Below are 24,145 nucleotides of genomic sequence, written 5' to 3' on the forward strand. Positions count from 1 at the left end.
GATGACCAAAGGGAACTGGCAAACGTTTTTTACACTGAGGCCATGGCACTATCAAGGCAACAGCTTAACACAGCTCGCCACGCGACAGACTGCGCCTCAAAAGCCAGGGTAGGGTTCATAGCCCTGCGAAGACATGCATGGTTGAGGTCTGCAGGATTATCCCAAGAGGCACGCACCCGTATCGAGGACCTGCCTTTTGATGGAGACGGCCTATTTCATTCTTCCACCGACGAATCGATGGAAAACATCCAAAAGGCCAAGAACATGGCCAAAAAGATGGGAATTGGGCAGCAGCAGCAACAGATTCAAAGAGCATTCCGCCCAAGACGCTGGCCTAGGGCTCAACAACAGTTCCAGCCCAGACAGCAGCAACAGTTCCAAGATAGACCCCCTCTGTACCAACCCCAAGGTCAGTACAAGAGGCAACAATTTTCAGGACGCTTCAAACAAAACAGAAGCAAACCGGACCAAGGTCAAAGACGGCGTCTTTGACTGCCCCATAATTATAATTTCTGCACCTAAATTTGGTGACATCCTTGCCCCCTTTTATAATAGTTGGACCACCATTACCACCGACAGGTGGGTCCTCAACATCATTTCTCGGGGCTACAAAATTGAGTTTACCACCCTCCCTCCCCTAGGAACCGTAAGGTTCTCTCCACCTACAGACGCTCTATTGCAAGAGACCAAGTCTCTTTTGGAGAAGGGCGCCATAGAGCGATTACCAACTCATGCCCTAATGTGCGGGTTCTACTCCCGCTACTTTACGGTTCCTAAATGGGATGGGGAGCTAAGACCTATTTTGGACTTTAGAGACCTGAACAAGTTCATCAATCCTAAAAAATTCCGGATGAACTCCTTAGCAAGCATCTTACCTTTCCTCTCCCAAGGGGACTGGTTTACTTCCATTGACCTCAAAGATGCTTACTTTCATGTCTCAATTTACCCTGACCATCGCCAATTCTTCCGGTTCATAGTAGGGGAAGACATTTTCCAATTTAAAGTGCTTCCGTTTGGTCTTTCTACTGCTCCCCGAGTCTTCACTAAGTGTATGGCACCAGTTTGCGCCTTTCTGAGAACTCGAGGGGTAGAGATTTACCCCTACTTGGACGATTGGTTGATAGTGGCTAGTACGGAGCAGAAAGCCACCCGTAACACCCACCTTACCATCAACCTCCTTAGCGAACCTCCTTTGCGTCAACAAAGAAAAATCAAATTTTCAACCAACTCAAAAAATTAAATTTCTTGGAGCAATTCTGGACTCAACCCGCTCCAGGGCTTTCCTTCCGGAGGATAGAGCTGCAACATTAATTCGACTTGCACTCAAATTTTTTCACTCCAAGACCATATCTGCCTTCCAGGTGCAAAGACTACTAGGTCTCATGGCGGCAACTGTCAACGTTGCTTACACATGAGACCTCTACAATTGTGGCTTCTGTGGGAGTACGACAATACAATGGACGCTCATCGAGTAAAATTGTCGCCCCCTACCAAAGTAAACGACACTCTTCTTTGGTGGACAGATCTGTCCAACATTATGCAGGGCCTGGACTTCAGACCTCCACTACCATCTCAATATCTGATGACAGAGGCGTCCCTTCTGGGCTGGGGAGCCCACTGCGGAGATCTTACAATTCAGGAGCGTTGGAGCCTTTCCGACAGGAAAAGGCATATAAATGTCCTAGAACTGATGGCCATCCAAAAGGCACTGTATGCCTTTCAGCAGACCTTGTCAGAACATATCATCCAAATCCATACAGACAACATGGCTGCTGTTTGGCATATAAACAAACAGGGTGGAACACGGTCTATGGACTTGATTACCCTAACGTTGGACATTTGGCACTGGGCTATCGCCCATGACATGACCTTATCCTGGCAGACAACCTCAGCCGCACCTTTGTGGACACGCACGAGTAGCAGATGAAAGACTCTGTTCTCCAACTGATCTTTCAGGCATGGGGAAAGCCTGCAATAGATTTATTCGCATCACCGGAGAACGCCATCTGCAACCAATTCTGCACATGGGCGGGTCATGGGACAGGATCCCTAGGAGATGTCTTCGAGAGGACGTGGACAGGACAGCTGCTGTACCTGTTCCCCCCCCCAACCACTCCTATCCAAGGTGATCCTGAAGTTGCGCACAGACAACGCCAACGCCACATTAGTAGCACCTTGGTGGCCAAGGCAGCCGTGGTTCACTCCGCTACTCAAACTGTCCTCAGCGGAGTTTATCAAACTGCCCCAATGTCACAACTTAATCTCCAAGGAGAAAGGATTCATCTCCCACCCAGATGTCCGGTCCCTGAGCCTGACAGCGTGGAGAATCAGGCAACGATAGATAATCTATCCCTGCCTACTGATGTATGGGACATTATTCTGGCAGCCAGAAAACCGGCCGCCAGAAAATCATACGCTAAAAAGTGGGAAGCTTTTTCTGCTTTTGCCTTCAGCAGAAATGAAAACCCATTTACAACACCTTTACCCACTGTGCTTTCTTTTCTTTTTTTCTTTATTTAAAAAAGGACTCAAGTTCTCGTCACTTAGAGTTTATTTGGCAGCTATTTCTGCCTCTCACCGTTGGGTTCAGGGAAGTTCAGTCTTCACCCACCCTTTAACCAAACGTTTCTTGAAAGGTATGAAGAATACCATCCCACCAGTTCGTTCCTTTGTTCCTCAATGGAACCTTTCCGTGGTGCTCAAGGCACTGTCTGCCAAGCCCTTTGAGCCATTAGCAAAATCAGACTTGCGATTGCTAACTTTCAAGGTGGCATTCCTCGTTGCCGTCACGTCTGCTAGACGTGCATCAGAGTTAGCGGCACTCCATATTGACGCACCCTATACGGTGTTTCATGCTGGCAAAGTGGTCCTTAGACCAGACCCAGCCTTTCTTCCAAAGGTTGTGTCTTCTTTTCACCTTGGACAGGATATTACTCTGCCAAGTTTTTTTCCGTCGCCGACATCCCCCCTTGAGGCGGCATTACACACCCTGGACGTGAGACGTGCTCTCGCTTTCTACCAGTCCAGAACAGCAACTCTCCGGAGATCCCAAAGACTTTTTGTTTGTTATGGGGGCAAACAAAAGGGACTCCAAGCATCTCCGCAGAGAATATCTGCTTGGGTTGTTCAGACTATCAAATTAGCCTATGAACTCGCTGGCCTCCCGTTGGAGGGGAAAGTGCGCTCTCACTCCACCAGAGGAGTGGCCACTTCTACGGCTTTTGAAAAAGGGATTGCTCTACCAGACCTCTGCAAAGCAGCTACCTGGTTGACACCTTTGACTTTTGCCAGTCACTACCGCCTGGACATCAGGGCGCGCAGAGACTGTGCCTTTGGGCGTGCCGTCTTATCGGCAATCCTATGACTACTCATATACCAACTGACACCACCCACCTCCGGTAAGTCAGCTTGTTAATCGCCCATATGTGTGATGCACAGAGACCACGAAGAAGACAGGTTGCTTACCTGTAACTGTAGTTCTTCGAGTGGTCATCTGTGCAGTCACACAACCCTCCCACCGTCCCCACTATGGTGTCATTATTTTTGATCACCTCGTGGTTCTTCTCAGTGAGACTGTTTAGGCGGTTTCAGGAACTGAGGGGATTAGGCGGGAACCCCTGAGCATGCTCAGTGGATGGTGGGGGAGGGGTTCCCGCCTAAAAGACTTTCAGCTAGAGAAGTTTCCGAAGCTGGCCCTGCGCAGGCGCAGAACCCATATGTGTGACTGTACAGATGACCACTCGAAGAACTACAGTTACAGGTAAGCAACCTGTCTTTCTCTAACCAATAGCCAAAGTAAGCAGGAAAGCACAGCAAACGTACTACAAAGCAAAGGTCAACTTTGCTAGTATTATAGATTAGCCAATATACTGCAGCATTTATTTATTTTTGCATAAGCACATGGATAAAATAAAACTTGAGAACATAAAAAATGATCCAATGGAATGAAGAGATGATGTCTCTGGATATTGAAAATTTTTATGTGGATTTTATTCCAAGAATAATCCAACAGTGCAATCTTCTGCACATCTATTTGGAAGTAAATCCCATTGAATTCAATTACTCTCAGGCAAGAGTGTATAGGATTGCAGCTTACATGTAATAAATAAGAAGTGGGAAATCTGTGGTCTTCTAGATATTGTTCAACCACAATTCCATCATCTCTGTCCATTGTCCATGCTGGCTGAAGCTGATGGGATTTAGGGTGTTTTGTGTTAGGAGGAATAAGAAGCAGAATTTATTATTAGCTTTTTTATCTATGTGTTATTGCTAACAGTAGTTTTTACTGATTAATGGGAAACATACCCGGATTATTCTAAAAATTAATATTCTCTTTAGTCATCTCCTCAGATTGCCTACAGAATTCTTGTTTGATTCTCTCCTCCCCAACCCCAAACTGTTTCTTCCTTGAGAGCAAGTGCCCAGAGATGAAAACCACATATCAGCTGAGCCTGCATTAATAGTTACTTTATACCCTCTTTTCTTATTTATACGGTCATTTTTCCTTCAACTTACAAAAAGGATTTAGACAGAAGTGATATGAATTATGAAAACCTTTTCTTTTTGAATGAAATGGTAAAATGCTTTACAGTTCCAAGCCAACAGAAGCATTAATGGCTTTTCAGAAATAAATAAAACGAAATCCCTTTCAAAAATACCTGCTGAGCTTGCAGCCTTCTATTAACACTTGACTGAAATAATGCAACTGTTAAAATGTTCAAGTAACTATCAAGCAGTTAATCTCAAACACTGACCAGGGACCACCTACAGCACACTTAACTTTTCTTTTTACAGTTTAGCATGAGAACCTGAACATAGATGGGGCTGTAGCCACCATGACCCATTCAAGCCATTTTCAGTGTTCTTTAAGGTACAATCCTATTAGCTCCATGTCCGATGCTTGGACGCCTCCGAACTTTGAGGCTTATGAGCATCCAGAGCATCTGCATTTTAGCTGGACAGGCTTTTGATGCAGCTGGCGCGCTTCTCTCCATGCCAACTGAAAGGGGGAGTGGGAGGAGAGTGCGGGTTTATGGCTTAGCCATTGGAGCGCTATCTCTGGTCTCAGATCCAGGAACCCAAAGTATCCTATGACCTCCCAGATGCTGTGTAGGGGACCATAGGATTGCTCCCTTAAGAGCATAGGAATGTAAGAAGAGCCATGCTGAATCAAACCAACGTTCTGTCTAATCCAACGTTCTGTCCAAACAGTGGCCAAACAGAAGCTTGGGGGAAGCCCTATCCAGCTCACATTACCAACCTGTTACCAATTGTTCCAAAAAGTTATATGTATTGTCAGGGAACCAAGAAAATGAAATGGATGTGCAGAAGGAGATTAACAACAGAAAAACTGGGTGGGGTGTATGTGTGGGTGTGACAAACAATACAGCACTAAATGATTGTTTGATGTTAGGATTGGCAGTCATTTGGGATCAACGGTCAATTAATAGTTCTTCAAAGAATTGGACTGGAGCCCTGCCCCTTTGAGCTACTGCAGCTTTTGGAAAAATGCTCCTCCTTCATACTCAGCAGCTTCACTGGCTCTTGGCTTTGCTCCGCATTTAGTCAGTCACTGGCTTTTGGTTTACCTAAATAAAACGATTCCTTCCTGTTCTACTTTATGCAACAAAGTACCTCATGGGAGCAGCACACAGACACCATTATTAGCTCTGTCTTAGCCTGTTTCTGGTCCACTTCCTGATCGTGCCTGCCTTCACCTACCTCCTTGGCCATATTAAATCTACTACTTGCTCCTCTCTCCATACCTGCCTGTCAACAAACCTCAGCTTGACCCTCAATTTTTTTTCATTCCTCAGTTAGATTCCTTGGATCAGACCACTCCCTAAAAAACACCCCACTACAGGATAAGTAATGATTAAATTGTAGGTTGAATTCACATATGCTCTGGATCAAAAGCAGCAAGAAGTAAGAGAAGAGCAGGATGTTATGACGCCTGTACAGGCCTGCAACATCTCCACATCAGATGCACATAATAGCTAGTAGGCAGTGTAGAGAATAGCCAGTTGAGTAGTCAATCCATCTTAAGGATTTCTCAAAAGGGCCAATATGTTCTCAGTAAAGGACCTTGTATTTTCTAATTATTATTATTATTATTATTATTAATAATAATAATAATAATAATCCGCCCCATAACCAAAGCTCTCTGGGCGGTTTACAAAGATTAAAAATAGTGAACATTAAAAAATAAATATACAAAATTTAAAACCATAAAAACAGACAATATCCATTTCAAAACAACTATTTTGGGGGCAGTTAAGGAAAAAACCTCAGCATATGCTGTTAAATGCCTGGGAGAAGAGGAAAGTCTTGACCTGGTGCCGGAAAGATAATAATGTTGACGCCAGGCGAGCCTCATCAAGGAGATCATTCCATAATTGCCCCCCCCACTAAAAAGGCCCTCTCCCTTGTTGCCACATGCTAAGGATTAAAACAAGCCACCATGGTTTATTTAAGTCACGGTGGCTTGTTTGATTATGCAAACTGACTCACTGTTTTTCTGAAGAATGAAAAGACTGTGGAGCACCCTGCACACTCAGAAGCTTTATAGAAATGATCAATTATTATTATTATTATTATTATTATTATTATTATTATTATTATATTTATTTGTATCCCGCCTTTTGCCCAATGCTGGGCCTCAAGGCGGCCTTACAAAGTTTAAAATATACATGGGGGGGGGAGGGAAACAAAACCATAAACAATTAAAAAATACACAACAAAATTATAAAACATTAACATAGATGGAGGGCTGGATTATTCTCCAAAGATTATTCTTGAACAAAAAAGTTTTAGCCTGCTTCCGAAAGCCCATCAAGGAGGGAGCCAGCCTATCTTCCCCAGGAAGAGAGTTCCAGAGCACCGGAGCAGCCACCGAGAAGGCCCTCTCCCATGTTCCCACCAAGCGTGCCTGTGAAGAAGGTGGGACTGAAAGAAGGGCTTCTCCAGAAGATCTCAAAGCACGGGCAGGCTCATAAGGGAGAATACGTTCTTTCAAATAACCTGGACCCAAACCATATAGAGCTTTATAGGTCATAACCAGCACTTTGAATTGTGCCTGGAAACAGACTGGAAGCCAGTGGAGCTGTTTTAACAGGGGAGTTGTATGCTCCCTGTAACCAGCCCCGGTCAACAATCTGGCTGCAGCTCTTTGAACCAGCTGGAGTTTCCGAACACTCTTCAAAGGCAGCCCCATGTAGAGCGCGTTGCAGTAATCCAATCAGGATGTAACTAAGGCATGTGTCACTGTGGCCAGGTCCGACATCTCTAGGAACGGGCGCAGCTGGCGCACTAGCTTTAACTGTGCAAATGAACTCCTCGCCACCGCCGAAACCTGGGCATCCAGGCTCAGGGCTGAATCCAGAAATACACCCAAGCTGCGGACCTGCGTCTTCAGGGGGAGTGTAACCCCATCCAACACAAGCTGAATCCTTATTCCCTGATCTGCCTTTCGACTGACCAGGAGCACCTCTGTCTTATCTGGATTAAGCTTCAATTTGTTCGACCTCATCCAATCCAATTTCATTCAATAAAAATATATTATTGAATTGTTGTAATCATATGCTGATGATAGACTTTTGGTAAAAGCTGACTGTGAGCTATCTAGTAATAGAAACAATGTAACTTCAAAGCAATTAGCTTATGCAAGATCATATCTATCTCTTGGGTGAAAGAAACCTCTCTTCCTATTCCTCAGCATAAGCCATAAAGATCCCCTACTTGATTCTAATGACAGTAAACCACTCCTTGAGTTATAAAATCACACAGCTGTGTGAGTGTGTGCATACATACACAAAAATAAGATATAAATAAAGAAAAAGAGAATACATGTATGTATAAAAACATAAATAAAACAATATAATCCTGACTTACTACAAAAATTAACATAACTGACATCTCCCACTGGTGTAGTCCAAGTGACTTCTAGACCATATACAGCTCCAAGAATCCATCCCAAAGACTTAAACATTTCCCAAATTTCCTCTTCTCATAAATGCCAGCTGCTCTGACACAACTTGTGTTAGCTTTTGTTTGACCAACTTCATGAGCTCACGGGCAGGCACTTTTAAAAACAGGTTGATGTAAAGCACTTAGTAATATAATTCTTATATGAAGAGAAATGCAAACATAAAGGAAAATGGATTAGGTCCCAGGTCATGCTTTTAAATCAAGGACGAAAACCTACATTGCATTCTAGTATTATGAGTAAACACGCATATGTGAATTCCAGCACAAAGGAAACAACTTATGTAAATAATTTAAGCGTTCTTCATATAATGAGTTATCTTTGAGTCAGACCATTGATCCAGCTACCATTTTCTCTGACTGGTAACAGAGGACCAATTAGTCTCTCTCAGCCCTGTTACCTGAAATCTATTAAATGAACATGCCAGGTATTGAACCTGGGAGGTCATGCAGAGCAAGGGGGGTGCTATTCAGCTAATGTCCTTTAATCCTACACTGACCCACAGAATGTTTCCTTACTGTCACTCAGAAAACTCAATAGCTGTGAAGCTACTGGCAAGTGATTCTGGAAGTTCAAACTACTGGTAGCTCAAATAATCAGTTGTCAGACTTCTACTACTACTCTAGGTTTCATCAGCCCATACAAGTCAAGGACTAAATGATTCAACTCATCTCTTACAATGAGTCCAGCAAGGGTGTAGTCAACACTTTGAAAGCTCTAGGGCCTTGTGCATCTTAAAGGCATACTACTTATTAAAAAATGGGAATATGTAACTTAGAAATTTCAATTTAAATCGCACCTTTTTTTTGTATCACACATAGTTAATTTTTTACACAAGTACAACAATAAAAGGTGACCTCATAGTAACACATAGTTATCACATTCCCAGTGTTCTATGAAGGTTAAGAACTCCTTCAACGCAAAAATATATATGCTCAAACTGATCTGTGCCAAACACCTGTGATGTGCAGTTATTTAAAAACTAATTTCCTATACTGACGTGTTGTTAACTCTGGACCAAAAATGTAAATGGCAAGTATAGACTTAAATCTTTGAATTCTACACTTTTGCATATGAAAATAAAGGCAAATACAGAACTGTGTGACATCATATTTATCATGCTTGTTGGAGGAGCCATAGCTCAGTATGATAGAGCACCTGCTTTGCATGCAGAAGGTCCCAGGTTCAATCTCCAGGATCTCTAGGTAGGGCCAGGAAAGAATCCTGCCTGAAACCCTGGAGAGCCACTGCTGCCAGTCATGTTAACAAAAACCATGATCATAAGAAGAGCTGTCTAGTGCAGCATTCTGTTCACAAAGTGGCCAAACAGCTGCCTGTGAGAAACCTACAAGTAGGAGATAAGTTCAATAGTACCATCGCAGTCCTGTTCCCCAGCAACTAGTATGCGAAAGCATACTGCCTCTGATACTAGAGGTGGTACACAGCCATCATGACTAGTAGCCATTGATAGCCTTACCATGAGTTTGTCTCTTTCCCTTAATTACCTATCAGTTGTGATCAGAACCACAGGTTGAAGTCCATTATCATGAGGCTATGCAGATGTATTATTTCACACATTCCTGGCTATTTTACAGAACAAAACAAAACAGCAGAAACCAACAATTTTCATACCTACCTGCAACATTGAGCTTTTCAGCTGTTCCTGAACTGGGAGTAGCGGTGGCAGTACTGTTTGTGGAGTTTGCACCTGTGCCATTAATTACAAGGTTCTCCACTTTAGACTCAAGCTTTCCAATTCGCTGTAGGATATTATCCAGAAGGACAGCAAGTGTTTTCTTCAGATCTAAATCAAGAAAGAAAATAAAGCATTACATGGAAATACACACACATACAGTCAATATACTGAATCAGGTAAAAGTAACAATGTTATGCAAACCCTTAAAACTTAATCCTGCTTCCCCTGAAGATCCTCAAAGATACCCCTTTTATCTACCTAAATGCAAGTCTGAAGGTATACCACATGTATTCTTAGTCAATGTTTATGAGAAAAGCAGCTTTGTATGTGAACACACCATGTCAAAAGACACTGCCAGTCCAAGACATTTTACTGCCTGAAGCAGAACCCTGCTGGAGCCAACTCTTTTAAGTCTTGTTGCACCAATCAAACACCAATTCCTGCCTCCATCTATTTCCCGCTACCCACCATGCTGCCTAAAGCAGGTCGCTTCTGCCTGATGCATGGCAGGGCCAGCCTGGCCAAAACTCTACTTCCCATATGCATGATGCTTTCTGCTACTCAAAATGTGTGTGTGTGTGAGAGAGAGAGAGAGAGAAAGAGAGAATGAGAATGAATGTGTGAAGGACCTATTTCAGGTAACAATGTCTCATCACATTTGCCATAAAAAACATTAGAATTGCAGAATGGTTGGGAGTATTAGTCCCTAGTTAAGATTCTCAGATTATTCATGAATACACCAGATGGCTTTAAGTATACCACTATTTCTAAGCTTCTGTTTCCCCCACCAATCCTGTAATATGACTTTAAAACAGCCACCTATAGAACTTGATTAGAATGTTGGACTGAGAATCGGGGGATCTGGGTTTTAGTCTGGGTTCTAGTCTCCACTTGGCCATGAAAACTTTGGGCCAGTCACAGGCTCTCAACCCAACCTACCTCCCAGTGTTGTTGTTGTGAGGATAAAGTGGAGAGGAGGAGGATTATGTGTGCCACGTTGGGTCCCTTGAAGTAAAAAGGCAGGATATAAATATAATAAATAAACATATTGGAGCACTTAGAGAAAAAGCGCGCACACACACATACACACACACACATTTTCCAATTCCAAATTCAATTCCAGTTCCACCATTCATATTTCAAAACTGATTTGAACTGTAATTAAGCACAAAGTAATTTGACATGCAGTAATTAAAATCTGTGTGGACTGTGTGTGTTACTCAGGCAGGACGGGGAGGGAAGAAATCTGCTTTATCCTGGAACTGAATGCATTTTTAATCCTCTTTCAGACTTCTAGACTTTCAACGAACACCACTTGACTTTACAACTTTCCTATAGAAAGCAACCGTGGAAACCAGCAATTCCGTTGCTGAGGGGTGGGGGGAAGCAGCCAAATTCCTTGCAAGATTCACTATTGCTAAACAGCGTGCATGCAGAACAAAGAGCCTGGACAATTTTAGCTAAACAAACCACGTTGTGAATGAAGTCCAAAGCTAAGCAGGACATTTTATTTTGGGATCAAGGTACAAAGCAAAGGAGCAGAACCATATGCTGCTGGAGAGCTGTATTGCTCCCCATTGGTCCACGTACTGGGCATGGCCACACCCACTGACATCATTGCCTTACCCATTTCGTCCTTCTCCATGCTAAGAAGTCTGTGCCTCTCTCATCATGGAGAAAGAGACTCAGCTGACAATGCAAGGAGCAGCCTCTCCTCCCAGAGCACACCAAGGTTCTTAGCTTCAGGCAGTGCACCTTGCATGAAGCCACTCAGGCAGTGTTCATGGCAGAGAAAGAGACTCAGCCAGCAATCGAAAGAGCCACTGATCCTCCCGGTGCCATCCAAGACCCATGGCTCCGTGCCAAGACTTTTCCAGGCGGCAAGACATGGGAGATCACTCCCTCACCTGCTGGATGAACCCAAGGAGGTTCCACGGGCATTATGTGGAATTAGGCCCACAACCAGAGGTTCTGCATCCCCAGTATAAAGGCTTTGCTTTCACAACAGCCATTATCACTCATATGCCCTAGTGGATTTTTTTTAAAGTATTAAATTCAAAAAGGATAAGCTATTGCTCCTAGGAGCACATTACCACTCTCTCTATTTGTTCTATTTAAGTGCTAGCCTAATGCAAACACTACTTAGTTTGCTAAAAGAATCACAATATGAGTTACCGTTGCCTGCGGGCTGCCACAGACAAACAGGAGTTACAGAACAAGGGCTGCTTGTTACTCGAACCACAAAGCGATGCAGCAGTCAGCTGCCTAGGAGATGGTGACCTCAACCTCTCAAGCAAATGCATTCACAGAAACAGCAGGATCTTATCAGAAAATAAGACAAAGGTGTAACAAAAGCAGCATGGCACCTCAGGATCTCTGGCATCTGTTCTATAGAGGTGCTTTCATTCCTAACAGTGAAGGGGAAGAAGATACTGAAGCATCAAATGAATGGTGTTAAGTTCTAACTTGTGCACAAGCCCATTCTAGGGCATCAGATCCCCTCTCCTTTGGCAAGATGAACAGACAAACCAAACGAGATTTCTTAACGATAAGATAGTGATAGGAAAAAAAAGAACTATTGTAAGTGGAAAAAAGTTGAACAAGTAATTGGCAGCTAGCTTTTCAGAGTCTAAAGAGAGGCAGCTGCTGCCTCCTGCCAAAACAAGCAGAAAGGTTAGAAAGTGAAAACCAGCCATACAAGGAACACACACAGCCACACTGCATTTAAAAGGGCATTATAAACATTCAAGTAATGGGGGGGGGGGGGGAAAGAGATACTGTTTTACAATAGGAATTTTCCCGACAAGGAGTTACTTTGTGATTCTTTTTCATTCTCCTTAGAAAGTGTTTGTTTCTCTCACTGCCCTCTACACTCACTAGCCCCTTCCCTCTTTCAATATGGAATAAGAGAACGCTTCATTGAAATTTAAGATAAGAAATTAACATAAGCAGGCTTTCCACCTTTGAAAGAAATATTCTTTAACATACTTTTCATATAAATTATGAATGGCTTGATCTGCTGAATGTCTAAGAACTGCAAAAGAAAAACACTCATTGAGTACTGACTCATCACTTGCAATATACTGTGTTGTAACGTTTGCTTTCATACGTAAAGAATCACTTCTCTAGATAGTACTTATCTTTTAATCATATCATGTAGTCCAAAAATTGTGTATTCTTTAGAATTTTATTTTAGTATCTCTTGCATTTAGTGAGAGCTGTAAGTAAGGAGAAACCTGAGAAGGCAATTAAACTCCTCAGTAATATTAGCGATACACAGATGAACCAATTGATCAGTCAAGTATTCGGAACAAAGTATAAAGAAACAAGCAGTGATGTTAAGAGATAAAAGAGCTGTCTTCTACTTTGGGTGCCTTTAGACAAGTCTTTATCACACCATCACCTGCCTCATTCATGGAATTTTACTTTGGTGTGTGTGCACTGAGATGCTGTGTTCCATTTGTAACCCTCCCACCATTCCTTCCATCATTTTCCTTATTGCAGGGGGGAAAGGCAGAATTGCTGTACAATAACTTCAGAAGTTCTGATTTATAGGGATCTGGAACCACCTTTTCTTTAATATAGACTTACCTAACCTGGTGTCCTCCAGATGTGCTATACTTCAACTTCAATCAGCCCTAACCAGCATGGCCAACGCTCAGGGATAGCCTAAAACATTTGGAGGATACTGGGTCGGGGAAGGCTGGCCTAATCAGACAAGCAGGCAACAGCTTTCTAAGACTGGGGAACCTTTAACTGGATGGAATGACCCTGGGTTATAATAGTATGACAGAGGAAGAAAAATGTCTCCCTATCCACTTGCTGCATACCATGCATAATTTTGTACACCTCTATCATGTCTCCCCTTATTTGCCTTTTTTAAGCTAAATAACCCCAGATATTGCAACCTTTCCTCATAGGAGAGCTGCTCTAGCCCCTTGATCATTTAGTTACCTCACAATCCTTTGTAATCTCAATTTAATCTACCTCATAGGGTTGTTGTGGGATAAAATGGAGAGAAAGATCAAAAGATGGGATATACATGCATCAAATAAACAAACAAACTCCTTGTGTTCATCTCACAGCCATAACAGTGTGTCAAGTGTCAAAGAAGGGAAGGCTGCTACATCCTTCCATTTCCCCAGACTGCAGAATGCCCTGCTGGAGGAGATTCGTCAGCTTAATCGCTCTCTGAGTTTAAGACAGCCATAAAGACTAGTCTCTTCCTACCCAGATTAATTTTAAACCTAAGAATTTTAAGATGCTGTGATTGTTATTTTAATATTGTATAGGTTTTATATGCTCTTTTAACTAATTGTATGTATTATATTTTATTTAGTGTTGTTCCCCACCTTGATCCAGAGGGAAAGGTGGGTAATAAATAAATAAATAAATTATTATTATTATTATTATTATTATTATTATTATTATTATTATTATTATTACCTCTGGAAGAACAGTAAGTAGGGTAAAGTATGCAGTTTGGAGTTAGGAGAAGAAAGGGCTGCAGGCAGGCAGATATGAGGGGAGGGAAGGAGGAAGGTGGGCTAGGAGGAAGCTTAGGCATGCACAAGGGGTGTGCCAGGTGTTTCCAGGCACTCCCAAATTTCTCAAGCGGTAAGTGCCGAATTGAGTGGGCCTTTGAGTAGGGATCCAGAGGGGGATCCGGACACAGCAGAATGGTCCTCCAGCTGCCCTCTGGCTGTTCTGCCACCATGCCAAAGAAACACTGCCTCCAAGAGAGCACCATTGCTCCCAGCAGCAAGAGCAAAAGGGAATCGCTCTGCTGGGAGCTACACTTCAAAGAGACCTAGGGGAGGGCCCTCGAAGGCTAATATAACCTTGTAAGCCCCTCCTCTGGCCGGTTTAACCACGATGCCTCACCAATGCTGGGGCTTGAGGAGCGTCTCCTCATCCCTCCCCCCCCCTGCAACTGCAATGACCCTCCTAAGGTCAGGCAAGCCAAACACAGAGTAGAGCATCAGTGTCTACAGTGTTTAATAAATAAATGAATAAAAATAATGTCCTTTATGACTGAGTATTCGATAAATATTCAGCTTTTAAAAAAAATCCCTGGGTGCACACCCCAAAGAAATGTGCTGCACACACCTATAGGAGGGAAGGCAGGTAATCAAGCTAAGCCTCAGTGGGATTTGGGATTAAGCAAACCATTCCCTGAACATTTTGGGGAAAATACCTGATTTTTTAAACCCAATTTCAGCATGCTGGGGGAGGGAAATTAGTTCTCTATTACCCATTTGCATTACATAAATTCTACACACTCCATGGCATTCCATGTTTATTTTTCAGACTTTAGAAAACACATAAATACACATAGCTGCCACTGAGGAATCAATATGAAGTGAGAGACTGACCTTCTTAAACCTCCCAGTACCGACACTATTTTTCAGCTCAAAATTCCCCAAACACACTGATTTTATCACCAAAGTTGCAAAGATACAAGTAGAAGGGCTACAAAAAACAAATCTTTGCCTGTCATGCTTGTCTTCTGCTTCAGATAGCAGCCCTTAAAGTTTACTTTCGGCTAGGGGGAAAAAAACTTGAAATAATTACAGAACTATACGTAACATATAGTCTTGCCTGAAATTCTTCCATATCTGGCTGTTATACTTTAACTACCTATTTCTGATTTTCACAGAGCTCTGCACACACACACAAATCTTGTTCGGAGTACAGCGCCTACTTCTTACACTGCGGTAGCAGCGTGGATACTGCATTCTGGTGGCTCTGACTTTCATGTAACACTAGAATTGAGGGAAATTACTTACATGACTACATATCCATGTGTTTCACCTTTGCTGTTTTTGCCATGACTACCCTTCTAGAATATTTATTGATTTATTTAAAACATTTGTATCCCGCCCTATATCACTAGGATCTCAGGGTGGCGTACTGAAATATATATATCACACACTTGTATATCTAGTTTTCCTCAATAAAGTTATGGGACAGATTAAAAGATTAGCAAGCTTATTGTAAATTGCTCAGGGTCCTATAACTGATATACAAAGATGCTAATGCTGGTGTAGAGTGGAATCAAGTCATGACATGGTTTTCTGATTACAGATGTATTGCAGTTTGAATGTTATTTGGCAGTTCAGTAAAGTTCATTGTTTGGTTTCCATGGGATTAAGTACTTCTGTTGCCACATCTTCCCTTGTTTGTTAACACCTTGGTTTTTCCAATGAAAAAAGTGTTATGTTAATTAGGAGTTAGACCAGGTCTTCAAACAAGAGTTCTGTGTCAGGGGACCTTCCCCAGGCCACCAGCATGCTGTGTGCTGGTGCTGAGCCCTTTTGGCCATTAAAAATGCAGGCATTGACAACTCCTCACCCATCCACCCACCGGCATCCCGTCTTTTGGCTCCATAGGAAGCCTCAGGGCAGTTCACAAGATACAGTAATTCCCACTGAATAATTGCACATAATTATAGTTGCTATGGTTTGCAATTATTACAAAAACAAAATCACAATTAGGAACAGACATCCATACTTTACTCAACCCAACAGCGTAAAGGCACCCCCACAGAAAAGGCTCTGCTTCTTATCCTTGCTCTGCTGCCATAGGTAGCCCAATCAACATTGACTTGTCACACTGTGTGACAAGTTCTCCAGAGATTGTGGCTCCAGCCCTTTAAAGCAGGGGAAGGCAACATGCACATGGCCCCTGCCAATCCCTATTGCCACTGCCTCTGCTAAATTTGTGGCAGTAGCAGCAGCAGGAGCTTATTGTCTTAAAGCAAAATGAGGCTCCCAGAAACTTCCTGGGAGAGCAATTTTGCTTTAAAACATGGCATGTGCTTCCATATGCCTATGTTTTACAGCAAACGTGTGGGTTATTTGCCTGTGCTGTGAGTTTCGGCAGCAAAGTCAGCAGCACAACGGAGAGCAGAAGTATGCCCCCAGGGGATTCTAGGGAGGAATTCCGGCCACCCAAAAGTTGCCCACCGTTGCTTTAAAGGAAAATACCAGTATCTTGAATTATGCCCAGAAATAAATCTGTAGGGCTCTGTCATGTGGCTGACTAGCTAGTCAGGCAACCATGCTTTTGACCAGCTGAAACTGTTCAAGAGTCTAGGATGCCTTGCAGTAACATACGGTTGACACACTGAAAAACCTTTCTTCCATATCATCTGATGTGCCTTTCAGCTGCTGTCCTGACAATGCAGTTTATTATCTATTTGCTATTAGAGAAAGGGCTTTGGAATGGAGGAACTGGAACATTTAAAAAAGAAGAATCTGCCTGACAAGAATAAAAGACTAGTATTTGGTTTGCAGACAGTGGAAAGGATGAGCTCACTGTGGTCACTGCCAGCTATTAATATGCTGCTTCTCAACTTCGAAAATTTTCCTTGTAAAAATAGAAAAAAACTGAAATACCACATCTCAACCACAGAGTGGAAGACTCTCCTTTGCTGCTAGGGACAACCACCTACAATGACATTTAAAGGAGCTGGGGAGTCCCTGCAGTATATACTGTGGTTAAGATAGCTCAATTTCTTGTAGCTATGTTAGCAAGCTTTTTCAAAGATTTAAAGAAAGGGAGTCAGGTGGAAAGGTAGGGACTGCTTGGAACACATCTCCCTTGGCAATTTGGTCTTGTTTATCAAAACAAGCAGCAGCCCTGTCCCCAGATGGTAAGCATTGCGGGGCTAACCTTGCTCACAGTGGAAGATGTGCTGTGGGGTAATATTATTTTTTCTTCATTCTTGGAAATCTCAAACAAGAGCTGCCTTTAACATAGGACATTGGTGCTCCTGCACTTGATTTAGCACTATGGTTGTTGCACCTCCACACTGATCTTGCTGTGCTATTTGTACAAGCAAGACAATGCAGTCCCTATGCATACTGAATATGTTAGGATGCTGATTCAGTACTCTAGTCACTAAGAACAGCCCTACAAGGAGAAATACGCAACATGTTGTTTTGGGGAGTATGCAATGAATTTGTTTTTTTAAAATTCAAGAAAAGCCCTGGGCAGGAATGATCACAGACAACATAACTGATTGTCAATCAGCAGACCTTCCCAAGAGGCATTTGCACTGAAACACACACTGAGATATTTAGGACTGCAAACTGGTATGAACACTTATTACATTTCTAATCCAATCAATAATCAATGTTTTCTGTACAGATTTCTAAACCTCTTTCATAGTCTCTTTAATAGACACAAGGTTCAAAACATAAGAAAATGTAGTTGTAATGTGTCAAAGGAAACCATTTGAGCCATTCAGTAGGGTTTGCTACTGAATATACATTGTAGGGATGTACAAGAATTTTCTTCCTGTTCGTAGATCATGCAAACACGTCCTGTTCAAAACCCAAAAAACTAATGTGAGCAGGAGCGCAATTCTTGGGAAAATTTTGTGATTTCCTGAAATTTCATTCACGTTCAAAAATGTACACTTTCACAAATCAAACCCCCCTCCCCATTTGCTTGGGGGAAATGTGCATTTTTGAAAACGTGTATTTATTCCATTGGAAAAACTTGCACACCTTTTAAAATGTGCATTTTTCTTGCTTGAAAAAGGTCCTCAAGCTATCCCTTGAACTGATCCCAGAAAACGATTGGCAACCTGTGCAAATCTTGACACTGTTCAAAGGTATTTATTTATTTATTACATTTCTATACCGCCCAATAGCTGGAGCTCTCTGGGCGGTTCACTGGGCAGTTCTATGGTAGTCCCACATAGAGTCCATTGCAATAGTCTAATTGTGTTGAAACCAAGGCGTGGCCAAATCAGACTGACTCAGGTGCGGTCTCAGCTGATGCAATAAAGACACCTGTGCAAATTCAGTCCTTACCACTGCTTCCACCTGAACATCCACGGACAGTGCAGGATCCAGCAGCACTCCCAAGCAACAAGGCTGATTTTTCAGTGGATGACCCCATCCAGAACATGTTAAATTCTAATCCCTGAGCCAGGCTTTGTACTGAACTCTTGTTTTGTCTGGATTTAATCTCAGTTTATTGACCTTTATCCAGTCCATTATTCAGTTTACGTAACTTTCAAGGCTGTCCATTAAAGTTCATTTTAACAAGTGGTATTCACTTAGTAATAAGAAAAAGAATGAGGTCTACTTTTATTAGCTAAAGCCTACTAAAATCTACTGACTGTGTTAAGCTTCACAGGTCTCTTGGTGGCCACCCACCACCACATAGGTATAATGTGAAGTCCACCTTTTGCTTATCAGCCAACTCACTACATCTAGATAGGTCAAGTTTCTCATGCTAACCCCTCTCTCGGTAAGATTTGATACTTCTTCCTCTGGCTACAGGAATCTGGTCTGGAGATTTTTACCAGATCATGTTCTATTGGCTTCATTATAAGTGATTATCTTAATATTCAACTCATATACATACACTTTTCCCACAATCTGGTTTTCCAGATGTCAACAAGGTTGAAATCTATGTTTAATCACTGAAGCCAATGGTGAAACATTAGTTCTGTATTTATCTTAAGACAGGCAGACAACCCCTAATACTATCCTTCACTATATCTCACCAAACCTGCTGCCACATATATCTAAATATTCTCAGTAGTTAGTGTGCTGAATAAATGAGGAGGTTTGGGTTTGAATCCTGACTTAGCCATAAACAGCTCACTGGTTGACTTCAAGGGAGTCACTCATTTCAGCTTACTTTATAGGGTTGTTGTAAGGATAAAATAGCAAGGAAAAAACATTGTCTGGCTTGAGCTTCTTGGAAGGCAGAACAAACACATTAAAAAAATAAAAAACCCGGTGTGAGTATGTGTGTGTGTGTGTGTGTGCGCGCAGACGCATATGTTTCCTTTATTCAAGATCTCCCGACTATGACCTGATGCACTTGATTGGACAACTAATACTGAAGGAGAAATCTTGTCTTATAGATGTGAACTTAAATTTCCAAATAATTCTGTTACAACAGCAACACTTAGGTAGCTAATTATTTTAGGAGACCTACTCACCGTATGCAGTCATGGTTCCAACGTAAGGCCCATCCACCACATTCCTATTCTCTTCTGCCAGTGCTTTTATGTATCTTTTGCTGAGGTCCAGTATTTGTTCACGAAGCACTGAACTGCTTTCATGCTGAGTCTTCTGCTGGATTGTAAAATGAAGGAGCATCATGCCCCAAATGAAGCCAAATGTCACTAGAAAGAAACCAAGTTTCTGAGAGGACAACTTCCATGGAGTAAAGAAGGCCATGGCTGTTCTACCAGCTCTCTGGAGTCACTTGGAAAAGGTCTTACAACCCAAAGTCAAGGCCTCAGTTCATAGTCCAGGCAAGTAACAATCACAGTTCAGGGGCTGTTCACTCTGGCTCATTAGTCAACATGCTGTCATCGTTCAGTTCCATCCTGCTGCTGCAAGAGAAAATGAAACATATGGCAATTTAAAGTGGTAAAGTGCTCTCCTCAAGCTGTTATTGTGTTTACTTAACTCCCCCACCCCAAGTAGAGTAGAACAATATGCTTTCTCAGTAAACTTGTAGTTGTTACAAATCAATATTTTATTGCATCAGTCACAATATAAAGAGTCCAGGAAATATTTGGAATGTATTGGGAAATGTGTCTTAACAGATGCAGAATCTACCTTTCAAAAACTTGGACCTAATTCAAGAAAACATTTCTAATCTAAATTTCTAGGTAAAGCCATCTCATATGCCAGGAATAGGTTTGGATTACATCTTGCAAAGGATGTGACAATGCAGCAATAGTTTTCGTCCTTCCAACTTTATTATATAAGCCTGCAGTTTTGGTAAGAACAATGGCATAAAAGCTAAACTTCACTAAACACTCCCAAGAGAAGAATCAAAAAGAGGTCTGCATAATTTAAACAAATGCAACTTCTAAAACAGGGGTGAGCAACATGTGTCCTTCCAACTCCTATGATGTCTCACCCTTGACTAGGGATGATGCGAGTTGTAGACCAAAACATCTGTAAGGTCACAAGTTGCCCACCCCTCTAGAAGTAGTTACCAGATACTCAGAAACCTAGAAGAAAGTCACTTACTGTCCCTATGTGACTATCATTCCATTTGAAACTGCACAGAACATAGTAGTATCAGCATGGACCTTTGTAGAAATTTATTATTTCGATATGAAACTAAACTCTTCCTTAATACTTTGTCTGATGTTCCAATTTTATCATACTGGAGAAATAACTAAAGGTATATTTTCAGTTATTTAAAGCCAGTGTGGTGTCGTGGCTAGAGTGTTGGACTGGGAGTCGGGAGATCTGAGTTCTAGTCACCACTCGGCCACGGAAACTCACTGGGTGATTTTGGGCCAGTCACAGACTCTCAGCCCAATTTACCCCAAAGGGCTATTGTTATAAGAATAAAATGGAGAGGAGGATTATGTATGCCACCTTTGGTTCCTTGGAGGAAAAAAGGCAGGATATAAATGTAATAAATCATCATCATCATCTCAGTTCTTGCTTATTTCTACCCCACCCCCCTCTGCACGCAGGAGTCTTTCTGGAAACATGGTGGGCCTAGGACTTCTGCCAGCTTTCATTGTCCTTCCTTACCCTTCCTCACCGCAGGTCAAAGTAAACATCTGAAATTGGAGATCTCCTGGTTACCTCACTGCAAAATTTCCTCTGACTTCAGGGAACTAAACCCAAAGTCAGGAAGATCTTGTGTTCATTTGTATCATAAATGTAATCAGCTAACCCTGCATTGGTCCTGATTATATGACTGTATCATTAAGACTGAAGAAAATGTCCATATCTGAATGCTTCCCAATGGCTGTCTGCATATCAGGAAGAAAGACCCTGGGTTGGTATTATTACTGATACAAGTGCAACAAGTTTATTCCAAGGAAGGGGTGCATTCAAGCACACTTTATAGATAGTTTTGCATTACAAAAAAGCAAACATAGCCATGTTGGAACATAAAAAAAAATTAATCCACTGTAAGACAATACCTTGTTCTTAGGACAAAAAAAAAAAAGTTACAAAATAGTGAACAAGCTTTCAAGTTAAAAGTATCTGTGAACTATTTAAAATACAGTTTAAAATGGTCTTTTTTAAAAAGAAAGATGTCGAGCCTAAGAGCAACAAGTGAATTTCTTTTTCATAACATTCTGAAATGTGGTCATACTGTAAGGGATACCGGAGATAACACACAGTTATCAGAACTTGAAGCCATTGATAACCTTCACCTGCAGGAATTTATCTAACCGCCTTTCAAAGCCATCCAAATTGGTGGTAAGGAATTCCATAGTTTAACTATGTGCTGTGTGAAGTACTACCTTTTATCTGTTCCGAATCTCACACCAATCGGCTTCATGGGATGAGTCCAGGTTCTGGTATTTTGAGAGTGGGAGAAAAATGCCTCCCTATCAACATTCTCCACATGATGCATAATTTTGTACACCTCTATCAGGTCTCCCCTTAGCCACCTTTTCCCCAAGATTCTCAGCTTTTGTTATCTTTCCTCATATGGGAGATGCACCACCCCCTTGATCATTTTTGCTGCCTTTTTTGCCGTTTTCCAACTCTACAGTATCTTTTTTAAAGTATGGTGACCAGAACTGTTCACAGTATTCCAAGTGGTAGCATACTATAGATTTGTATAAAAGCAGTATGATATTGGCAGTTTTATTCTCAATTCCTTGTCTAATTATGCCTAACATGGAGTTTGCATTTTTTTTTTACAGCAGCCACACACTGGGTTAATGTTTTCATTGAGCTGTCCACCACAACCTCAAGATTCTTTCTTGGTCAGCCAGTTCCCATCAGGTTATAGTTGAAGTTGGGATTTCTTGCCCCAATGTACATCACTTTACACTTGTTTAACTGAACCACTTTTGCCATTTTGATGCCACTTCACCGCTCACTCCTAGATCCAGATCATTTATGAACAGGTTGAAAAGCATTGATCCTAATTCAAATCCCTGTGGGACCCCACTATTCATTGGGAGAATTTGTTGTTTATACCTATTATCTCCTTTCTGTTCTTTAGCCAGTTACTGATCTATAAAAGGTCCTTTCCTCTTATTCCATGACTGCTAAGTTTGCTCAGAGTCTTTGGTGAGAGACCTTGTCAAAAGCCTTTTTAAAAGTCCAAGCCAGAATGGCTGTCCAGGGCATGCTTGGAGTTATAGAACTTTTTATGCCTAAATATGAATAGAATTTCACCCTAAATAAAATAAACCTTTGAATTTTGCTATTGTAACAACTACATGACCTGCTCATACTGTGTATACTGTGATTGTTATTCTATTGCTATATTGGTTAGAATTGTAATGCTTATTGATATTTCTATTCTGAATAAATTGCTATTAATGTTTTTGTATATTGTGAGATGCTTTAAAAGCACAAATGTTCCTGGAAAAACATCATATAAAATTAAAACTTTAATCTCATCTACATCCATATCCAACATTTGCCTGTTTTTGTCTGATCCTAATATTGGATGCAAAGGCAAACTGGAATAATTTCTCTCTCAGACTAAATACATCTATACTAATAATATATTGTCATCACCAAGGCAGTATGGAAAACAGTATTTAATATTGTTATAAAATTTTCACTAGGAGTCTCAGTTTGAAATGACTACTTTGGGAAGGCTCTAAAATATTTGATTTCTGAGCTTGGAATACAGCTCTGATTTTATATGGAAAGAATCTCAGAAACTTTTAGAAATGGGAAATGTATGTCGAACTAGGAAAATGGAGGTCAGGATTTTGATTGATGTCAGATGGTGGTAAACTTCCTTATTTTGTGATATTTGCCATCACGCATGGTTTTAAAAGTACCATCTACTGAGCCTGACTAAAAATATCCAACACAGAGGAAGGAGGTATGGCAGATGGAGTGAAGGAAGCTAAACTCTAAATGCTAAATTTCTCTGCTGTCCATGCACACACATATACCTTCCACTATCCCCTCCTGCAAAAACATGGATGAGAACTGACAAGAGGAGATGTAAGGTAATGTGACATAAAATCACTTTTAATCTTGAACAAGCCATGTAATTTTACTTTCAGGGAAAAGGCCATCTCATCTGTGCTGGGAGTGCTGTTGAACAGGCCTGTGGCAACCCAGCCACGACTCTAAAAGATACACAAGTCCTTGATTGCACTGTGTATTTTGAAATCTCTCCAATTTTCTGTCAAGCAGGCCATCTTGCACAGCATAGTCCTACAAAAATGAAGCCATCAGCAGACACTTTTCTCTTTGTGCTAGCAGCCTTTTTTTTTTGTGTGTGTGTGTGTGCTTGTCCTTGAATTGCAATTTGTTTGTGGACTAAAGACGACACTCTTACACTAGAATGCCTAACTCTAATGAGACTTGCAGTAAAATCCACTATTACAAAGTTATCATTTTAAAATTTATAGTAGTGCTGAACTACTCCCATCCTACTTCAGTCTGGCCTTATAACTGGCCAGTTACATGGCATGAGCAGAAACACTCCCTGGGTAAACAGCCAAGTGTCAGACTACACGTGTC

General features: G+C 41.7%; 1 protein-coding gene across 1 annotated transcript in view; it reads right to left on the reverse strand.

Moving 5' to 3' along the window:
• MGAT5 (alpha-1,6-mannosylglycoprotein 6-beta-N-acetylglucosaminyltransferase) overlaps positions 1 to 24,145 on the reverse strand; it is a 147,573-nt gene that overhangs the window by 59,933 nt on the left and 63,495 nt on the right. Inside the window, exons 2-3 of the mRNA XM_063116606.1 lie at positions 19,651 to 20,049; positions 9,621 to 9,788 (exon numbers count right to left, since the gene is read on the reverse strand). Of these exons, the coding sequence (XP_062972676.1) occupies positions 9,621 to 9,788; positions 19,651 to 19,891 (409 nt within the window). The 5' untranslated portion in view covers positions 19,892 to 20,049. The remainder of the gene's footprint in view (positions 1 to 9,620; positions 9,789 to 19,650; positions 20,050 to 24,145) is intronic.

This window comes from Elgaria multicarinata, chromosome 2 (assembly GCF_023053635.1).
Source record: "Elgaria multicarinata webbii isolate HBS135686 ecotype San Diego chromosome 2, rElgMul1.1.pri, whole genome shotgun sequence".
Taxonomy (NCBI): domain Eukaryota; kingdom Metazoa; phylum Chordata; class Lepidosauria; order Squamata; family Anguidae; genus Elgaria; species Elgaria multicarinata.